The sequence below is a fragment of the Sphaerodactylus townsendi genome, linkage group LG01 (assembly GCF_021028975.2).
Source record: "Sphaerodactylus townsendi isolate TG3544 linkage group LG01, MPM_Stown_v2.3, whole genome shotgun sequence".
NCBI classification, from domain to species: domain Eukaryota; kingdom Metazoa; phylum Chordata; class Lepidosauria; order Squamata; family Sphaerodactylidae; genus Sphaerodactylus; species Sphaerodactylus townsendi.
Window position 1 is genome coordinate 90,861,124 of NC_059425.1, and position 22,009 is coordinate 90,883,132.

Sequence of the window (22,009 nt, forward strand, 5' to 3'; positions counted from 1 at the left end):
TCTCCATCGAAAGGCTGGAATCCAAGGTCACGCCCAGACTCTTTATTGACTGATGTAACTCTGCACCATTTAGCGTCGGCAACTGGAAATCCGTAGGCCTCTCCCCCCAACCCAATCAAAGAACCTCCGTCTTTGCTGGATTCAGCTTCAGTCTGCTCATTCTCAACTAAACTGCCATGGCTTCTAGACCAGTGGTGGCGAACCTTTGGCACTCCAGATGTTATGGACTACAATTCCCATCAGCCCCTGCCAGCATGGCCAATTGGCCATGCTGGCAGGGGCTGATGGGAATTGTAGTCCATAACATCTGGAGTGCCAAAGGTTCGCCACCACGGTTCTAGACAGTGCTGGAGAGCTTCGGGGCGGAGGCCGGCTGACTGTCCATCATGAGGATGAGCTGGGTGTCATCTGCATATTGATGACACCCAAGCCCAAAGCTCCGTACCGGCTGAGCAAGGGTTCACATATAGCATATGACAGAGCGAATGACCCCCTGTGGCACTCCACATTCAGTTTCATGCTGCATGGTGACCCCTCTCCCTGATGCTACCCGCGTCCCCCAGTCAATGAGAAAGGAGGTCAACCAAGATAAGGCTGATCCCCAAATCCCAGTTCTAGCAAGGCAGTGGATCAAAAGGTCATGATCGACAATGTTGAACACTGCAGTCAGATCTAATATGACTAGGAGCATCGACCCGCCTCTATACAGCTGGCAATGGAGCTCATCCACGATAACGACCAGCACAGTCTCTGTCCCATGACCAGCACAGAAGCTGGACTGGAAGGGATCTAGCACCTTTGCTTCATCCAAGAATACCTGAAGCTGCTCCGCTACCACTCTCTCAACTACCTTGCCTAGGAACGAAAGATTCTGGGCGATAATTGTCCAGATATAAAGGTGGTCTTTTCAAGAGTGGGTGGATTACTGCCTCTTTTAACCACCCTGGAAAATCTCCTTGCTCAAGGGTGTAATGTATGATTTTCACCTTGGGGCTCACAGTACCTCCCCACTGGACTTAATTAGCCAGGAGGGGTACAGATCAAAAAGGCAAATAGTAGGTCGAACTGCAGCCAGAATTCTGTCCACATCGGTGCATTAAGAAAATGAATGCATCTGAAAAACTGCTGTAGGTCTTTCTCTGAGCCTGTAGAATTGAGCACGATATAAATTAAGTAGATATAATTTACATTATTGTTTCTCATAGATTTGTTATGCACAAATCTCATGTTTCCATAAATGATTTTGAAAACATTCACTGTTTTTTAAATTAATTTTCTGAAATCTAATCTAAGAGAGATATGCCTCAAAAATCACGGTGTACCTCCGCTGGCAGCTCCGCAGATATATGTTGGCCACAAGGGATCTGGAGGCCAAGTAAGATTGTCCCCGCCCCTCTGAATGCTCCCTGGAACACCAGTGTAGCTGGGGGTGGTGTGCAAGTGCTGACATGTGACCAGGCATCATGGTGGGATGCCACAGTGGCCAGGCATTAGCAGATTTGCCCATCCGCCAGCATACGTACCCCAGAGAGGGATTCATGCTAAAGGAAGCCTGTGCCACATCCAAAGGGGGATTTGACTTTCCCCTCTGCATTGCACTGTAAAATACTTAAAAATAAAATAAAATCAGATAGCTTAAAACATATCAAAATATAATCCTGTTTATGTGCTAAAGATGTGTAACACAGAAGATAAACATAATGACAAACCTATTAGAAAAGCAATGCAAACAGTAGCACCACAAAATACTAATTATAGATGCACTAGCAATAGTATCTGACCCTCATTAGATGTAATAGTTAAGAGCAGGATCAGGTTTAATTCCCTGCTCCTTCACATGAATGGCAGAGTTTTATCTGGTGAAGCAGATTAGTTTTCCCACTCCTACATTCCAGCTAGGTAACTTTGGGCCAATCACAGTTCCCTCAGAAATCTCTCAGCCCCATCTACCCAGGGGTGTACTGCCCAGGGGAACATATGGGGTCAATTGTCTCCAGACAAAGATCATTTAGTCACATTGGGGGGGTGGAAAATCACCCCCCCACACACACACACCTTGGGTCTTTCCTGGTTCCTTGCAAACCAGGAGAAGTAAAGCTCTCCTGGTTTGGCCCGTGGCACTGCAGAGGAAGCCACTCCAGAGGCAGCCCCAGACTAGACAGCTAATGCTGTGAGTCATAGGCCAAGCATCCTGGGAGGGCGAGGGGGAGATGGGGGTGGTGTGGCAGGTGTAGGAGAGGTGTGGTGCTTCTTCAGAGGTGCGCCTGGAAGACCTGCGGTGCCAAGAAGTGCGGGGCACACTGGCTGCTGCTTCGGGGTCCAGTGGGCAGAGAGGCATGTAGCTGCTGCTACCTCCACTTTGCATGCAGGAGAACTCAGGAGAAAGTGGGGCTTCCCCGCCCCCTCCCCCAGGAGCCAGGATTCTGGAACGTGTTAGGCCCGGCAAGTTGGAGGCCCAAGGGGAAGGCCTCTCCCTCACCTGGGTGCTGATCCGAGCTCCTTTTAAGGCTACGGTTGTTTTTCTAGGTTGCCAACCTCCAGGTGGGGCCTAGAGACACCCCTCCCAAATACCATCACCAGATAGCAGAAGTGAGCTCCCCTGGAGAAAATGGCTTCTTTAGAAGGTGGACTCTCTGGCACTGTACCAAGCTTTGGTTTCTTGTCTAACCTTGCCCTTTCCAGCCTCCATCTCCAAATCTCCAGATATTTCCCAACCCAGAGTTGGCAACCTGACCCAAACCAGGCAGTGCAGTTTGTGGGAAGCAGCAAGCCAGTAGCGAAACCCCTTCTCCTCCCCCCCCCCCAGGTCCATACACTGTATACACTGGTGCAAAAAAAGTTGTTTGGTCATGGTGGGAGAGGGCAGCTGCCCATACGGGGGAGGGACGGGGGCAGAAAATTCAGATTTTGTGCCTGGCTACATTTTCCCTCGATACGCCTCTGCACCTACCTCACAAGAAAAGAAAGGAGTTTGGAAGGCACTTTGAATCTCCTTAAAGGAGAGGGGGTGGGGGGTATAAACCTAAACTCTTCTTTTTCATTTGTCATATTATTGCACTTTCCCATTCTGAGTAAACAGTCTTCTGAAAAGAGACTGTGTGAAAGACCTATAGTGTGCGTGATGAATAAGCATTACAAGGGTACAGAAGCAAGGGCAAAGTCCAGTAATGCTAGTCCAAAAAAGCTACATCAGGTCCCACAAATTGCTTTTCTTTGGGCTTTCCTTATACACACTACCTATAATCTGACAGGAAAAATAATTTTCAGCATCCTCCAATTCTGCAGGTCATAGTTTCTCCAGGTGGTTTGCTGTCAAAATAGGCTGGGACGATCTCTGGCACTAATTAATGACTGCTCCATGATTCATATGGCCACACAAAGATTTACTTTGTACAACAAAACATAATGACTACACCAATATAACAATCTAAGACAGAATGATACTGGAATAGTCTCCCTTTGTGATATGAGTTGACAGTCAATACGACACAATATAATAGAATTTGTTGGTGTAATTTCTCATGGATGAGTGAAATATATTCAGAAGAAGAAGAGTTTGGATTTAAATCCCCTTTTCTCTCCTGTAGGGAGACTCAATGGGCCTTACAAACTCCTTTCCTCTTCTCACAACAGACACCATGGCCCTTCTGCACAGCACAAATAAAACATTGCGCAGATGTTTTTAAAAGATTCATTTTTTGTCCACATATCTTGGATTAATAAAGTGCTGGCAGGGAAAGTGTTTTCTTTTTCCCACATCCCTCTCAACTCTCACTTTCGGTTTCTCTGCAGCTCGTGCCTGCCCTTTTCTGCTCTCTTCAGGAGACTCCGTGCTGCTGCCATTTGCAGAATGTCCCCACAAAGTTTCCTCTGCTTGCAGCTCATCTGCACATCCTTTCATTGTATGAAGTTCATTAATAGTTTTTCCTGGTGATCCCACACAAGTGTTATTTGGAGGAGCAGCAGTGGCGTAGGAGGTTAAGAGCACGTGTATCTAATCTGGAGGAACCGGGTTTGATTCCCAGTTCTGCCACCTGAGCTGTGGAGGCTTATCTGGGGAATTCAGATTAGCCTGTGCACTCCCACACACGCCAGCTGGGTGACCTTGAGCTAGTCACAGCTTCTCAGAGCTCTCTCAGCTCCACCTACCTCACAGGGTGTTTGTTGTGAGGGGGGAAGGGCAAGGAGATTGTAAGCCCCTTTGAGTTTCCTGCAGGAGAGAAAGGGGGGATATAAATCCAAACTCCTCTTCTTCTTCTTCTTCTTCTTCTTCTTCTTCTTCTTCTTCTTCTTCTTCTTCTTCTTCTTCTTCTTCTTCTTCTTCTTCTTCTTCTTCTTCTTCTTCTTCTTCTTCTTCTTCTTCTTCTTCTTTCTTTGTTTTAAATGAGATATCTTTGAAACTGTATCAATGACTGCTGCTCTCCCAACATTGTCCCCGCTGCCACAGCAGCTGAAGACTGCTGTGTTGGCCCTGTGTGACTTTCATTTCCTATCAGGCGCTGCCATGAAGAGACTGGGAGTGGGGACAAGAGGCCACCCCAGGGAGATGACTGGGGACCCCCCTTTCTGTGTGTCTCTCTCTCGTGCTGGCCTGACACCCTCCCAGGTGGGCATGACTGTGGCTGGTGGGGTGAGGAAGCAGGCGCGAGCAGAGGCAGGAGGTAACTAGCAAGCAGATGGCAAGGAGCAGTGAGGGTGGCATAGCCTCAAAGCTGTACAGTTCAAAACTGTAGGTATATCAGGTGGGTATACTTTGACATGCCATTCTGTTTTGGGCACCCTGGGTTGCCCTGAGACAATCTGTTTTACATTGAATCTGAAATGGTCAATTTTGCAGTTGTTAACAAATAACAACACTAGAGTCAACTAGGCCATAATTGTGACAGAGGGCAGGCCACATGGTGCATTCCAGAGTAGTGAGCATGCGTGCCCTGGGCCGATTGGGCAGTTGAGCCACACCTGGCCTGATTGCATTGGCGTGTAAGTGCAAGGGGTGGAGTACGCTCCCTATATATTAGGCAGTATGCGGTTGCTCTGGCCTTCTTCAACTCCTCAAGCAAACTGACCCACCCTCCCTCCCTCCCTCCCTATTTGGGCAGGGTTTTTTGCTACTTATTTTGTCACAGCCTTGGCGGTTTAGGCAGAGGAGTGCATCCTTATGGGGAGGCCGAGCTTGTTCACCGGACCTCCCCGCGGTTGGGGGCCTCCATAAGAGGCTTGGGGTGGGGCGGGGTCATGCCACGGAGGCCTCTGCAATCGAGCCCGACACCCCAGCAGGAAGGGGGCCACAGAGGGTGGGCGCCCAGGTGGCCCAGCACCTTTTCTGTCCTCCCCAATATGGATTGGGGTTGGTGCCAGGGTTCAGCCAGGGGTGCTGACCGGCTGTTCAGATGTGCTCCTCTTGCTTGCCCAGCTTCTGCCCCAATAAAAAGGGCTGTGGCCCATTTTAATTCCAAGACGTGTCCTGTGGTTATTCATCTGGGCCCAAATTCCAGATCTTCTACAATTACTCTTGTTCAGTAGGGATTTTTAACCCATTCAAATATTTGAATTTTCAAAATATACTATAATGTATTTCTTCAGACATAAAAGCAAAGTTCTGAACAAATTTAAGGATTACCTCGCATTACTTAAAAAAAGATTAGAAAGGAACCCAGTGGCCATACGCTCAGACAGTGGGGGAGACTGTTGTTCAAATGAAACAAAAGCATTACTGTCTGAATATGGGATAGAACATGAATTGACTACTGAAAGAAAAAATAGATCTTGTACTGAAATGGCCAGATGCATGTTGTTTGAGTTCAAACTGCTAGATCAATACTTGGCAGAGGCCATTAGTACAGCAACTTATTTGCAAAAGTGCGCAAAGATGGGCTTGTTGATTTGCAGTACTGTCTTACAGAAGAAATAGTTGCAGATACGTTCACTAAGCCCTTACCTGGAGAGAAGTTTGAAAGTCTATGTAAGAAGATGAATCTTATGGACTTTACACACTACACCTTGAGAAGGGGTGTTGGATGTAGCAATGTCTAGTGTGTGAAGGAACTGAGAAGAAGACCCAACAGGGGCAGGCAAGTGGTCAGCTAGAGAGGGCTGTGAAGTTAGTTGAAGTCATGCCCGCGAAGTCGCAAGGAAGAGACGAGACATGGAGATATCATCTGGTGGAGAGAGCCAGCAACAGGAAGCGCGGGATCCCGTGATCCTGGCAACTCTGCCGTGTGCTCGTCCCTTGCACCTTTTATTAGGGTTTCACTAGGGGCGTGTAAAGGGGTCGGACAGGCGGGAGAGCGGGAGGTTGGGAGAGCGGGAGAATGGGAGATCATCATGTGATGCATGATCTCATCGGGCTGCTACGTGCAGGAGAGGAAGCATCCGCGTCTGGGTCTAATCCTCACCTGAGGGCAAGGGCCCTTTTGTCCCTTTGTATGGGACACCTGGTGACCACGAGTCAGGCAGTTCATGACCCATGACTCACGGGGGAGCGGGGGTTGGGGGAGCGTGTGCGCCCAGAAGGCCGTAGCTGGCACCGGCATTCCAGGTGCTCTTTCTACGGTTCTGCTGGGTTCGCGGGCTCACCCCTACAGTTAGTGGCCCCTCCGTCCTTTTGTATCACTTCTTGTCTGTCCTTAGACTGATACTCTCAGATCTAATATTCTGCTTCTTCTCAGAAGTCAAAGCAGAGACTCTTCCTAGCTAGCAAGATGGCAACATGCTATCTTTCCGGTGGTGGGATTCAAATAATTTAACAACTGGTTGTTTACCAGCACCATTTTAACAACCAGTTCTGCCGAAGTAGCGCGAACCTGCTGAATCCCACCACTGTATCTTTCCCTCTTAACTCCCCTAAATGTAGTTCCTAATAAACATTTACCTTTTGCCCTTTTAATCAGAATGTTAGTCACTTCTCCAAACTCTAACCGCTGAAGCCCCGGCAGTTGCATGTTAAAAAGTCATGTGGATCATGGAGTTACACATGGTATATAGTTCAACCCTTAGGAAGGAAGTGTGGCAAACAAGTTCTGATTTCTGGAAAGTCACATCAGTGAGTCAGCCTCTGATGTGAAGAATGGTTATCAAAGCACCATTTGCAGAGCAATGGAACAGCTGGAGGTAGAATTCATGCCTGTTGCTAAAATATTCATTAGTATCTGAACTGGAGCTCACTGGCCAGCTCACTCACATTTCAATCACAGTCAAATCTTTTATTTTAGCACTGAAAAAAAGGACTGAAGTATATCTAGGCATCTGCTGGAGAAATAAATTGTACTTGGTTTTCCACTGGTGAAATAGAAATTTCTGACTTCCAAAATTGTTAGATGATACCTCTTATGTTGACTTTTGGTTCAAAAGCTTCTACTTAAGCAAAAAAATACTGTTCAAATGATGTTGCTTTGCTGGACCTAACAGGTGGTAATTCTGTTCATTTTCAAATTTTGCAAAACTAAACTTTTAGTTCCAAGCTTGACATTAACTTTTAAATAGATTTCAGATTATGCTCTGTTCCAGCCTTAACTTGTACCTTTTTTCATCCAAACACATTCAAGCAGTGATTAATATCAGGGAAGTGCTGTCACTCTCTAATTCTGACATTCTTTCCCTTCTGTATTGGATCTGATACATTCTTTCTTTGGCTTCCAAGGGCTGACTGACATATTGCCCATGGTTGCTGCTGCTGAAAACCTTTAATCCATGCAGGCAATCTATACAGTGGGGAGTCATGTTTAAATGCCTGTAGCAAATGCTAATGTACACACCATATGACTGCACAAATAGGACACATGTTTCAAGAGACTGCTACAAGTAGAGATTAATATGTAAATAATCCCAAATTAATTCCTCTTGTACCCATGAGTAGGAAAGTTAAGGATGTCATAATGACCTGAGACCACTAGTAGAAGGCGAATAAAGTACATACAGTTGGCATCATCCATTGCTAACAGTACAGTGTTCTTTCTCACACCTGCATATGCAGCATTTTAGAGTCTTCTTTCTGGGTAAGTTGCAGCCACTGCTAAATTTTCATTAACAGCTGCACCTACAGCAAGTGGCTGAAGCTGTTGCCTCAGAGCAGATAGACTTTAAGTCTCTCCTGGGGAGTAATTTCCTTGACCGCAGATGAACTGCCTCTCAGTTCTCTCCTGATGCTTTCAGTGCAACTTGGGTCATAAAAGTGTTAATATGCAGTCATCCTACCACCCTTCCCAGAATACAAAAATAAAATCTTTGCCTTCCTGTATGGAATGTCACTAGCCAAGCAGCAGATTAAAAGTAACAAGATTTCTCAAAATACTTTTTAAAAGTAGGTCTCTTCTGGTTGCTGCTTCCTTGACAGATTTATCCATTGTTATTTAAGTAATGAGAAAGGAAAAGAGATCAACGCTTGTTAGCATGTAGAAGATAAATCCTCGATAAACATAAAACTGGGTGGATTGACATTATGCATACCATTGAAGCACAGAAATAACAGATTTTAAAGAACATGGTATGAAATGTTAGCTGATTTTTGAAACGTGTGTCTTTTGTTGTCATGGCTATTTGAAATCATTCCTACTACTTGATATTTTCTGTTTTTGATGGACAGAGATGTCCAAAGAAAAATCCAAAGGCCAAAATAGCACAAAATAGTGTGCCGGTTTTCAAATTCTCCAGAAACACTCAATCAGACTTGATACTTAAAATCCCCAAAATCCCTATCCAGCACCACCTAATCTGTTTAAGTTCAAGTATACAGAGAAGAGGCCTTATGATCAAAACCCAAAGCATTCTTTTTTCTGCCATCCTCTCCCTTACTTTTTCTACGATAAAAAAAATAAGTGTGTGGGTATATAAGGTTGCTAACTTTTAGGTGGAACCTGGAGATCTCCTAGAATTACAGCTGATTTTCAGATTACACAGATAGTTCCCCTATAAAAAAAATGACTGTTTTGGAAGGTGAACTGTATAGCATTATACCCAGTTGAGGTCCCTCATCTCCCTACACTCTGCCTATCCTGGGCTCTACTCATAGCATCTCTAGGAATTTCCCAACCTCCAGCTGGCAACACTAAAGATATAATTGGATCTCACTCCTAGTTCTTTGATTTTTGGAAAAAAAAACAAAAAAATTTTTTTTTGGGTTTATATGGTCGGTAACTTTCAGGGGGGGGCTGAACAAGGATGTTGGTAAGGGGGAGTTCTCGGGTTCAACCCCCCATTACATGTCCAAAGCTCTGCCCCCCATTTGTGGTTTTTTGGTATTTTTAAAATGTTTTTTTCAGTTTTGGGCCTGCAGGGGGCGCAGTTTTTAGGCTAGCAGCCTAAATTCAGGGATTTGGTTCAAAGGGTCCAAAGTTATGGATCCCCGAAAGGGGTGCCCCAATCCCCATTGTTTCCAATGGGAGCTAGTAGAAGATGGGGGCTAGATCTTTGAGAGTCCATAACTTTGGACCCCCTGAACCAAACTTCACCAAACCTGGGTTGTATTATCAGGAGAGTCTCCTAAAGATACTCTGAAATATTGGTGCTGCTAGATTAACAATTGCACCCCTGACAGCAGGCACCCCCCCCAATTTCCCCAGATTCTCCTTTTAAATCCACCCCCTTCGGCATGGATTTAAAAGGAGAATCTGGGCTCCCTAGTTTAAACACCATTGAAAGTGATGCTTTTGGGGGGTGGATTCCAGCATCACAGCGTCTGCCCATGGGGGGGGGGGCAAACTCAGATTTTGCACAGGGGCTCCATTTTCCCTAGCTACACCTCTGCCTGGAGGGAAGGGAGCCCAGCTGGTGAGGGGGCAGGGCATGTGGGGCAGAGGAGTCTGCCATCCCTGGCCTGGGAGAGCTGTTTTATAAGCACTGAGGCCAGGGGCAGGGCTTGGGGAGGCATGGCCACGCCCCCAGGGTGGGTGGGGTGTGACCCCCCAAAATCCTCCCCAAAATCTATACCTACGTCACTGGGCCTGGAGATCTTCTAGAATTACAGAACTTCAGGCTACAGATAAGTTTATCTACACTGATAATTTCCATTCCATGTAAATAATAACTTTCTGTTTAGTTGTAGTATATGTTGGACCAATGTATTATCATTGTTTCCCGTAGGAAAAGCAATAAACAAATGTACATTCATAAATTAAACAATCTAGTTTTCTGTTTCTTCTTAGGTAATGTTTACAGAAGAAGATGTCAAGTTCTACTTAGCTGAGCTGGCCTTGGCTTTAGATCATCTTCATGGACTTGGTATAATTTACAGGGATTTGAAACCAGAAAAGTAAGTTTGCAACACTTTTCAATTAAGTACCTGTGAAAGACTGTACCAATTTCCTCACACAATTGATGTTTCAAAGAATATAAAATCTCATTTATTGGACTATCTTGGGGAGTCTCTGTGAAGGTTTAGATTATGGGCACAATACGGAGAGGAGAGAATGGTATTAGAGAGACCACATGCTAAAAAGGGATTTATATATTTTGAAATCATTTGTTTAGCCCGTCTTCCCAGATTAGTTTAAGAGATAACTATCAGGAGACAATAAAAAAGATAAATTACCCAGTAGTAACTGCTGCCTGGTTGTTAGACAGTGTTCTTCTACTGGAACCCTCACCTTGGAGGTCTGTTTAGCTATAGTTTGGTCAGGGGCTTTCTCTGAGTTTGGTCCATTCCCCTGCTGTTTCTTAACTTGCCACTTTAAAGAAGGCCCATAAGCCTGTAAGAAGGCATTTGCTGGAGGGTAAACTGTTTGGCCTCCATTTTAGCTGCATGAATAGATTTTGAACTGTGTAGATTAATGTTCAACTGTGTATTTTAATGAAATATTGACTTTAAGTTGTTACTGAATATTTATGATGTTTATATCCTTGCAGAATATGCTGTTTCATTTGTTGTCTTGAATAGATATAGTTCTGTCCCTCTTTGCTCAAAACATCTGACATCTGTCCTAATTTTTTTGCTGTATTTTCTCTAGCATTCTTCTAGATGAAGAGGGACATATTAAGATTACAGGTATGTAGCATATAGAAGTTTTCCACTATTACATTCTGCCCATCATGTACTTCTCTGACAGGGATGGGACCCTAGAATCACCGTCTGTGCTGGATACCTGTTCTCTTTTGTACATTCAAAGTTCTAGTTACAAAGCCCTAAATGGCTTAAACTAGACATAAGCTTCTTTCTATGTATCCAAAACTTTTCATGGGTGCCACCTTGATGATATCAGATTCAGACAGCAAGACCATGAGCCCTTTGGGGGTGGACAGTATACTATAATAATAGCAACAACAACAACAACAACAACAACAACAACAACAACAAACATAGACATTTGTTGGCACTGCCTCTGGCTTACAGAATTCCCTCTTGCTGGAAACTCACCAAATTTCAACCTTGAGCGTTGTTGCAGGGCTTCTCCAGGTTTAGCTGAATTAAAAACCTTCATAAACTGTGAACACGTGTTGCTGCCTTATACTGAGTCAAACTATTTGTTTAGCAGAGTACTGCCTGCTGTGACAGACAGGCGCTCCCCAGGCCCTTTCACATCACCAACCAAGTTTTTAACTGCCGATGCCAGGGATTGAACCTGGGAACGTCTGCATGAGAGTAGATGCTGTAGTACCATTGAAGCATGGCCTGTTCTTCAAACCCTGCAGAAGTGAGGAAATTGGCAACTGGAGATAGGTGTCTCCGTTCCTTTCTTTTAGGCACCAGGCCTATTTCTTTTTACCCAGATTTTAAATTGAGTGTCTGATCTTTTTTAACTTGTGGTTACAATCTGTTTCTAGCCTAAGGACTGTTATTAGGACCCTGTAGTCTGCAAAATGTTTGTGCTTTGGGGTTTTATGATGTTTTATGCTCTGGGTTTTAAGGGCTTGTTCATTACAGGTTTTTAATTTTTAATTATTTTATTTTGGCTCATTATGCAGTAGGTGTCTGCTGCATGGCAGGAGCGAATATCCGTCACAGCAAGATTTCTTGTACAGATGTACTTCCCTGAGCCCCACTTTCAGTTGCCAGTCTTTCTGTGCCAATCAACACCACTTTAATCATGATTAATTTTTTTCACTGCCAGAGTGTGGGAGATTTGCCAGTGAGCATAGCTTGGCCCTGACCATCTTTCTTCCGCCCACCACCATCTCCTCCCGCTCCCTCCCACTCCCATGCACCCAGAGGCGTACTACCTATAGGGACATGTCCCTGGGTGCACTCCTTTTGGTCACATAAGGGAGTGCCAGGTGCCTCCCCACATGACCAAAAGGTGTGCGCCCCAGCCACACACCATTGACCCCTGTCCCCCCAACCTTAGTGAAGACCTCCTCAGGCCCTCCCCAGGCCCTGTGGACCTACATGGAGGCTGGGGGGGCAGGGCTTGGCCTGCATGAAGGCCGGGGGTGCAGCTCAGTGGCAGGCAGCCCTGCCCCCCTGAGCCCCACCCTCAGCCTTCAGGCAGGCCTCCCCAGGCCTTCCCCAGGCCCTGCTGGCCTACATGGAGGCTGGGGGGTGGGGCTTGGCCTGCATGGAGGCCAGGGGCAGGGCTCAGCAGTGGGCAGCCCCACCTCTGAGCCCCACCCCAAGTGCAGGGGGCCCCAGAGAAGGGGTTGTATCTGGGCACTATTTCCCCCCAATACGCCTCTGCATGCACCCCTCTCCTCTTCACCCTTTTCAGATTTGTTATTACTTCAATTTTTGTTATTTATTATAATGGTATATATCGATATAAACAAAGAAGCACTGCAAAATCACTGTTATCGTATTTGAAAAGCAGGAAGTGTGTGTGTCTGTGTAATGGGGGAGAGATAACAGTTCTAGGACTTGTTTCCTTCAGCAGAATTCTTTTGGGAGGGTTACTTTGGGAAAGGTGCTAGAATATCGATAAAACTGCAATTTAAATGGCTTAAACAAAGCCCTTTGTCTTGTAACTACTGGGTGTGATGAGATGTCTGCCTTTAAGAGGAAGTTGATGGGTAGAGTTAAGAGAACCAGGAAAAACAGAGATCCATTGAGACTTAAATAAGCAGCTGTGGGGCAGGCAATGAATGCCTCCTTGCATGTAAACAGAGGAACATGAGGAGAGCAAAGTACAGCCCCAGTGCACAGTTAAGAGCTCTGACATAAGCATTCTATGCATAATAGACCTTTGTCAGCTGTCTTCAGCAGCCTCTGAAGAGGTGGCATATACATATTCAAAATAAATAATGATTGTGTTTCTGTTGCAGATAAGAATATATATTCCAGAGCTGTGTGTTGTTCCTGTACCTAATTTTAGTAGTGCTTAACATTTTAAAAGGTGGAAAGTACTTGAATTTTAGCCTCACAAATTTCCTGTATGATTTCTGCTTTTTAATTTTGATTTTTTTAAAAAAAACATCACTTTGAACATAGTTTTTTTTAAAAAAAACAACAACTACTTATAAATTAAATCATATAAATAAGCAACAAAATAGAGCTGGAATGAGGCCTTTCAGTCCCATCCATGAGATGAGTTCCCGGTTGTAGTCGTGCCTAATCACTGCTCCCAAAGAGGCTTCCCGATGGCATGGGGAGGCTGGAAAAGTCAAATAGCCTCCCCTCCACTGAGGAGCCTCTATGGGCCACAGTGGACTTACACCAGCCAAAAGGCTGGCTTAAGTCCTAACTGTAGCCCAGTGGTGTAACATCAGTAAAGGCCAAGAGGGAGTCAATTAATATTGGACCCTCCTGTGGTCATGCCCCTGGGCCACTCCCACTGTGCCGGCTGGGACACTGATGCTATGTTTGGCACTGCATTCCAGCACCGGAGGGCAGTGGTGGGTAAGTGCTCCAGGGAGGGCAAATCTGCTGGCCTTTGCGCTGTTCCCAGAAGGGAATTCGACCCCCCGCCCTCGTTTGGATGGGGTTGTTTGTCTCCTAGCCCGGGAGTGGTTGTCACATGTAGTTCAGCCCTATGTAGATTTACTCCAGTCTAAGACCATTACAATCAATAAATTGCAGTAACAACATAAGATTGTACTGTTAACTGTTCAGAGTACAAAATGCTGTATGGAATTCATTGTGATTCTAATGATCATTGTATTACATGCTTCATTTTTCTTCATTTAATTTATTTAGACTTTGGCCTGAGCAAGGAAGCCATTGATCATGACAAGAGAGCTTATTCGTTCTGTGGGACGATAGAGTACATGGCCCCAGAGGTGGTCAACCGGCGAGGACATACACATAGTGCGGACTGGTGGTCTTTTGGTGTCCTAATGGTAATAGAGGGAAATCTTTTTTAGGGTTTGCTGTATTGTGGGTGTGCTGTTTATTTTATAGTTTTGATAAGATATTCCTCATCAAGTAGTTATTGAGCTTTTGCAAAGGAACATTTTATTGACTGTGGTTTCTTGACCATTTGTATTACATCTGCTGTGAGAAGCAGTTTTTACCTGACGTGTGTGATCATGATGAAGCTGAGTTATAACATGTGAAGCGGCCCTAACAACTGATCATATTTCCAATTTGGATATAGATCCTGAGTACAAAATAAGCATACCTATTATCCAGGGTGAAGGGTATACATGTGTAAATCTGTCATGTGTCCCTCAAAATACTCAAAACTGAGGGGCACATGTGTCCCTCAAAATACTCAAAAATGATCATACCTTAGTGAATGTTTATTTGCCCCATATCACATCATCCTGAATATATGTTAGCAGATTAGAGTCCACTGCTCTCAACCACTACAAAACTCGCTGGTTCTTACTAAACAGTCCACCCGCCTGCCTGCTAGTGCTACTGTATTTTTCAGATTTTTTCTGCTTAGATGTTATGAAACATGATATCTCCATGGTTTCTTTGGAGGAGGAGAAGATTGTACATGAATGTATAGCTGTGTGTTCCCATTTCATCCCACCCATCCTCAAAGAAACTCAGGATGACATACATGGTTCTCCCATCCTCTGCTTTATCCACAAAAAAAACCTCTTGAGAGCTAAAAGAGCAATTTTTAGTTTTCCAGGTGACACTTCTTACTAGGTCTGTGCTTTCAAGTATCTTTTGTTTCCTGCCCTGACATACTCCTCACCTCTGCCTTTAATTCTTTTGGCAAACAGACTGGGAGTGCTTTAACTGTCACCCTCTTACGGCCAGGCATTTATTCTCCACCCCTCCCTCCAACTCCTTTAAAATTCTCCCATGGACCTCCTCAGACTTAAACTGACAGTGCACTCCTCAGAAGAGTTTCATCATTCTAACCTCATTGACTTCAGTGAACTTAAAAAGATATAACTTATTGCACTGTCAGTGAAAACCACACTTGAAGCACATTTTCCCACTCTGCCCCTTTGTCGGGTTTTTCCATCATTCCAAACCTTTACAGTCACATACTTATTATCTGATCCATTCCAGGGAACAAGAGGGAAAATTCTGCTTCTGATACAGCTATAATTCATTAGAGAAATGAAACCTTGCAATCCATAACATGCTGTTGCTAGGAAACTAGGGCGCCTTGGTTTATAGGCAGCTGAATTAGTGGGGGCAGAGAGGGCAAGAGAAAAAGGGAAGTAAGTAGCCCTTGGTCTCCTATGAATTATTAAATAGTTCTTTGGTCATTCTGAAATTGTTAATGTATGTGATGGAACTGAAGACATCGGAGAAGAAAACAAGACTTCTGAGTCTCTGAAAGAGTAAAAGTAGATGGGACACCAAGGACAAGTTAGGAGGAAGAACAGTCTGGTGTCCACTACAGTACCTTCAAATATTGAAAACATCAACATATGTATACTGAAGCTTTCTCCACTACAGTAATTACAGTGGCAATAGCCCTCGAATATCAGAGATCTTTTAACACTGTCATCAGTATCACTGTTAAAAAGCAAAGAAACACACAGAAAAATAACATGGCTGCAAAACAGGATGGTCAGCTGGCAGAGAGCAACCTTGTGCCTCTACTACTATTGCCTGCTGTAGCTCACCTGGGTGGCAGAAGGGAATTCCAGGAAGAAATGGCAACATGGTTGTTGTAAGGAAGAGTACATTATTGTCTGCCCTCATTCAAATGAAAAAGGTTTTCCACTGGAGGATGAGGAGAACTGGTAAGCACCTGGCCTTTCCTAAGCCAGTGTGTGGTTCCATCCCGCCCCTTCAGGACTCCTTCTTCCAAGGAGGTGGGAAGAGGGAGGTGCTTCATTGACTCTACTTCCTGTAGCAGCCATTTTGGGGTGGTGCTCACCATCCCCTCTCAGAATTCCAAAGGTGTACATAGGCTCAAAAAGTTTGGGGACTTAACTGGATCTCGCAGAAAGTGCTACAATTAGCACAATTATTTTGTGAATTGGACCCAGCAAACATTTTATTCACTTTCATCCAATTTATTCACTTTCATCCAATTTATTCACTTTCATCCAATTACCCCCTTTTCCCTTGGTAATATGTATCCCACTGGACTAGCTTGGACCATACAACTTGGACCATACAACTTGGAAAATTTAGCAACAAAGTTTCTAGTAGTTGAGGCTGAAGCAAATGTTTTTCCATTGTGCCTGAGTTTTGCTCTTTTATGCAAGTCACGAAGTACCCTTTTCAAAAGACACAGTGTTCTGACCTGTTGCCTGCAGGTTAACAACACCCTCTGTGCACACAGCTTCTTGTGGTATTCTTTCTAGCAGACACGTCATTTGCCTTCCTCCATGAACTCTGATACAGCTGTCTATTATTCCCATGCCCTCAAGCCTGAAAGAACTGAGCAAAGCAACTTTAAAATCATGAGACAATACTTCTGCATCATAGTGATCTTATAAAGTATCAAACAGTACCTGGCAGCACATTTAATCAGTGTGGCCGTTACGTTTATGTTATCTAAACAAAAGGGGGGGTCCATGTATGCCACCCTCCACGTGGGACCTGGAGATGCTCCAGAATTACAGCTCCTCTCCAGACTACAGAGATAAATTCCCCTGAAGAAAATAGATGCTTTGGAGGGTGGACTGTTAGCATTGTATGCCACTGAGGCCTCTGTCTTTCCCAGGCTCCATCCCAAAATCTCCAGGAGTTTCCCAACCTGGAGCTGAAAACCCTATCCCACCCCCACCCCAAATCTTCTGCCAGTAGCCAGGGGAACCTGGAAATCCTACCTCTATCAGAGGAAAGCTCTGGTGCATACGAAGAAGATGCCATAATTACTGGAACAGAAAATTTTGATCCAAACCATTGTATCTTATGGATATCATTTTTCTTATTACTATTTTTGTACTACAAACAGGGCCAGGGTCAGGTTTCGGGCTGGAGGGGTGGACAGAAAGTGCCATTCCCTGCTATAGCGTGCCTTCTTATTCTTCATCTCACCCACTCACTGCTCATGCCTCCTTCCCTGCCAGCTCTTCACTTGTGTTATGTCTTTATGGAAGGAAAGAACTGGTTCTGGAGGCAATAGTGGTCATAAGAACTGGCATGTAACAGCCAACTAACAGAAGTAACTATAACTTCTCCTCTAGTTATGGTTGCAAGACCTAAGCTTCTGCTTTCTAGATTGCCTTTGGGAGTTGTTCCTAAAGCAGTAGTACCAATATACCATAACTTGCAAGGTCTACCACTATCCATACACCTTTTCCATAATGGTGCCTGACAGGGCATTCACATTGGGGCAGTCGGGCTGTGCACCAGTTGCATGCTATTCTCCCAACAGCGCTGGACAGCACATATGGCTGGGAGCATTGTCACTGTTCACCACCTGGATCCCTTTCCCCAGTGGAGCTGGACAGAGCATATGAATGGGAATGCTTCCCTCATGCACTACCCACAAGCCCCCCCCCCCCACATATGACCAGGAACACTGGTGGTGAAAGCTAGTGGTGGGAAGGGTTTGTGGGGGCAACAGCAGTAGACTGTGCCAGAAGCTTTGGTCCTCAATTCAGGATGTGCTGACAGTGGCCCTGACTATTTTGCAGATCAGATTTAAAAATACAAAACTTGTTTACAATCTAAAAATGAAAGAGAGGTAATGTAACTAATTTATAAGCCAGTGTGGAGTTATGGTGTCATACTAGGATCTGGGAGACCCCAGTTTGAATCTTCACCATACCATGGAAGCTTGCTGGATGATCTTGGACCAGTCACACACTCTCAGCCTAATCTACCCCACAGGGTTGTTGTGAAGAGAATATGGAGGAGAATTACGTAAACTGTTTTGGGTCCGCACTGGGACTCCAATAAATAAATAAATGACCTCACTTGGGTTTTGAACAAATGTCATGTTTTCCTCTAATTTCCCTTATAAAACAAATGTTCCCTTATATACTGCATCGCAGAGTATATAAAACCTTTCTGCTTACCATAATTTCCTTCTTCCTCCCTCCTTATGATTATTGTTCTTGTTCTATTGTAATTATCGATCCACAGAATTAGGCCACCTGTATTTCATGCTCTGTTAAGGTTCTGTTTGTTTCTTCCTGGCCCTGTCAGCAAGGATGGCATTTCCTCAGAGTCTAGGCCTGACTCATAGCCTCCAGGGATTCCTCCTCAGGATGCTCATTGTGGTTCAGAACAAAGCATCATCAGAATTGTAAGGGAAGGCAAATGAATAATTTCCCAGGTTTCTGCACCACTTTATAACCTTTGTGTATAATGCACAAGTCAGATTTCTAGATCATGTATTAAAATTATACAGAAAACAAACATCTAAAGTAAGGAAAAAGTCAGATTATAATAACATTATTAAGGAAAAAGCCTGAACCATATTTTTGTTTCTTTTACCTGTTCAGTTGAGGATGTACTAGAAGCGTCTTCACCTCTTTAACAAGCTGAGAGAATAAGGAGAATAGTCTTTTCTGACATGCTTGGGTATTATTATTTCTCAACCATAGAACAATCAGCAAATTGTTAGGGAAATATTAGACTTTGCTTAGCACTGTCGACCTGTGATGAAAGATGGCACTGTACCTTTTATGAAATTGCATTTTTCAAGAATATGCTTCTGTCTTTGCTTCTATTTGTGTCTTTGAGTCAATCTGGAATTTTACTTGATTTTTTTCAGATAATCCAAGCAACTTTGTCTCTTTTCTGAGACCTGATTTGTGGCATTTTTAAAAAATTGAGTTGCAGCACCAGGGAGAAGTAAGACCATTACACACACACACACATATATATATATGTGTGGAATGACTAGATTTTTATGTAGGCAATAGCTATGGATTAAGTGTTGTGTATCACATGATCAATTCTATTTGCACCTGATTGTAGAAGAGTTTACAAATGAGTATCCTGGCGTGGAAGCAGCCTATCTTTGATTTCCAAATGGGAGCTGGAGCAAAACCACAGTGTGGAAGCAATCTTTATTTTATTCTTCCTTATCAAATTAATGGCTTCCATCTCTGCTCTCACTCCTTGCCATGTATCAATTTGATTACCTCAAAAGTGCTCGTTAATTAATTAATTAATTTCATAGACTGGCCAATCCCCAAAGTAACCAACTTTGCAACAAATTCAGTAAATGCTTAGGGAGGGAACTGTCCTTCTAGCTTGCCTTTTTGAGGCTTATCAGGATGAGTAAACTTAGAAAGATTTATGTTACTCTTGTGTGCAAACCTCACTAACTCAGACTCTTGCCATTCATCTCATTGGGGCTTATGTATAAAAATATGTGAAAAAACCCACAAAAATTAAGTTTTGGTTCCTGATGCACCAGACCAATGTTCTAGATAAGTTTCTTTCTCACCTTGTGAAAACCTATCTATCTATTTGTCTGTCTGTCTGTCTGTCTGTCACCTTGTGAAAAAGCTATAAATTAGGATTATATTTCCCCCTGGCATTGTGAAATTCCCAAGATTAAAAGTTAACTTTAGTGTTTCTGCTAGTAATTCATAGTATTTTAATATCAACAGTAGCTTTAGATTCAGGCTACTTGTTGCACTGAGTAAATTATATTTTGAGATGTCCTTGTTTAAAAAGGAAAAATAACAATTCCTTTGAAACTCATGAGGCTTCTAACCAAGCATTTTTACTTTTGTGCTGCCTTTTAAAAATCCATTTATCTGTGGAAGCAGATGTAGAACAATTCTTCCTTGGGGCTCATATTTCTGCTTTTATTACTTGCACTTACCAAAATGGAACTGAGATGTACTCTTAGCTATTTAAATTAAATTTAGTACCTAATTAGGATTTGTTTTAATCACAACAGAGCAGATGCTCACACAGCACTGACAATGCTTAGACTAGCATCTGAAAGAAAAAACTGAAAGAGAAAGGAAAAGAAATAGCTGAGGAAGAATGACTAAAGGTGAGGGACTCTGAGTGCAGAGGGTGGTGACACATGTAACTGTATGCCTTCTGGTCCTTGCTTTATGGTATGGATGTCAGCAAAAGACCTCCCCAATTATTAATGAGATTATACAGCATATATACCATTTTGTTAATAATCGTTTTAAGAAATAAATGGGCTGCTATGGTATAAAGAGATCCTCTTATACATGAACTTAATAAGTGTGTCAGACAAACAGTCCTTTCAGCCAGTAGCCTTAAGGGTCTCATATCTGTGGCATGGCTGCAGGCAGAGAGTCCATATCTATATGCATGCTCCACCTGCAACCAGTATGAGGAGGATGTAGAGCTAAGCTCTGCTGTCAAAATGATGGACTTATGCTCTGCATTTATTTCCCCCCTCCCCTTTAGGCATTATTAAAGCTATAGAGAAAGGAAATGGAAGGGCTGGTTGTTGTGGGTTTTCCGGGCTGTGTGACCGTGGTCTGGTAGATCTTGTTCCTGCATCCTTTCACCTGGATCTGTGGCCGGCATCTTCAGAGGTGTATCCAGAAGTGTACCAGGAGAAAATGGTGCCCGGAGACATCCGTTCTCCAGGTGCCCCCCACTACACCTGGGGCGGGGCCCATCCCTGAGCCTCGCCCCCTCCCAGCTGCCGGCTCCGAGCCAGCAGCCAGCAGTCCCTTCTGCCCTCCCCTCTGGGGGTGGCCCCCGAGCTTATAAAAGCAAAGGCCCCAGCACAGAGCCTTCCAGTTGCTTCTGTCCTCCGCAGAGGACAGCAGCCGGGAGGGGGTGGGGCTTGGGGGGAGCCAGCAGCTGGGAAGGGGGGCTAAGCTGGGGGGTCTTCTGGCTTCCTTGGCCTCACCCATGTCAATGACAACATGGGCGGGGCCGAGGGCACCAGAAGGTGACAAGGCAGCAGGACTTCCTGTTGCCTTGCTGCCTTGCTGCTCACATGTGGGGGCGATTTTGCAACCCCCACGTGACCAAATAAGTGGTGCACAGGGACAGAGGGTACCCCCTGTCCCTAGGCAAATACACCACTGGGTGTATCACAGAGGGAAGTCTGTGATACATCTCTGAAGATGCCAGCCATAGATGCAGACAAAATGTTAGGAACAAGATCTACCTGCCCATGGCCACACAGCCTGGAAACCCACAACAACCAGTTGAATCCAGCCGTGAAAGCCTTTTTACAATACACGGTCAAAAGAGTTTGGGCCTGGTAGTGATGGAGGGTCTACCTGGAGCTGACACCATCATGCAGGTGGTGTGGTAGTTGGCAGCCCGGCATCAAGGTGTTGTGTGGGGGTCTTGTTGTCTTATCCATTCTGCGGTGATCCTCCCCCTTGGTGCCCCCCCTTCCCAAACTCCCACCATTTCTTGACTCCTGCTCTTCCCCCGGCAGGCAACTCTCAGAGTGAGGATGCTGTCATGGGATCATCTAGTTGAATCTGACTGGTTTTTTCGACAATACATTGAAATGGAAGGGGTTGGGGGGCTGTAGGAAGGCCTAGCATTATTGTTTTTGAGTCTATGCTTTTGCATAGAGAAGTCTGAGGAAAAGAGGAGAGGTGAAGGTGGCAGCACTAATGAATGGCATGGGTGTGGAGTGTGTGGGCTCTATTTCTGTGCCCCTTGCTGCTGCTGCCATGGTGGGGGTGCATTTTTACACCATGTGGAAGCAACCATGTAGATTGCATGAAAAAAAATTTTTGGGACTTCACTGGTTCTACTTCTAATTTCTTTTAGTGACTATTTAGTGCAAGATGGAGAGGATCTTTCTCCCCTTGTCTGATTATTTTCTCCTTTACATGCAAAATATACAAG

The 22,009-nt window shown here is 44.5% G+C and overlaps 1 protein-coding gene across 1 annotated transcript in view; it reads left to right on the forward strand.

The window, feature by feature from the left end:
• The window catches only part of RPS6KA2 (ribosomal protein S6 kinase A2), a 127,465-nt gene that overhangs the window by 73,401 nt on the left and 32,055 nt on the right, over window positions 1–22,009 (forward strand). The window contains exons 6-8 of the mRNA XM_048487509.1: window positions 10,140–10,246; window positions 10,941–10,978; window positions 14,057–14,199. Coding sequence (XP_048343466.1) covers window positions 10,140–10,246; window positions 10,941–10,978; window positions 14,057–14,199 — 288 coding nt within the window. The remainder of the gene's footprint in view (window positions 1–10,139; window positions 10,247–10,940; window positions 10,979–14,056; window positions 14,200–22,009) is intronic.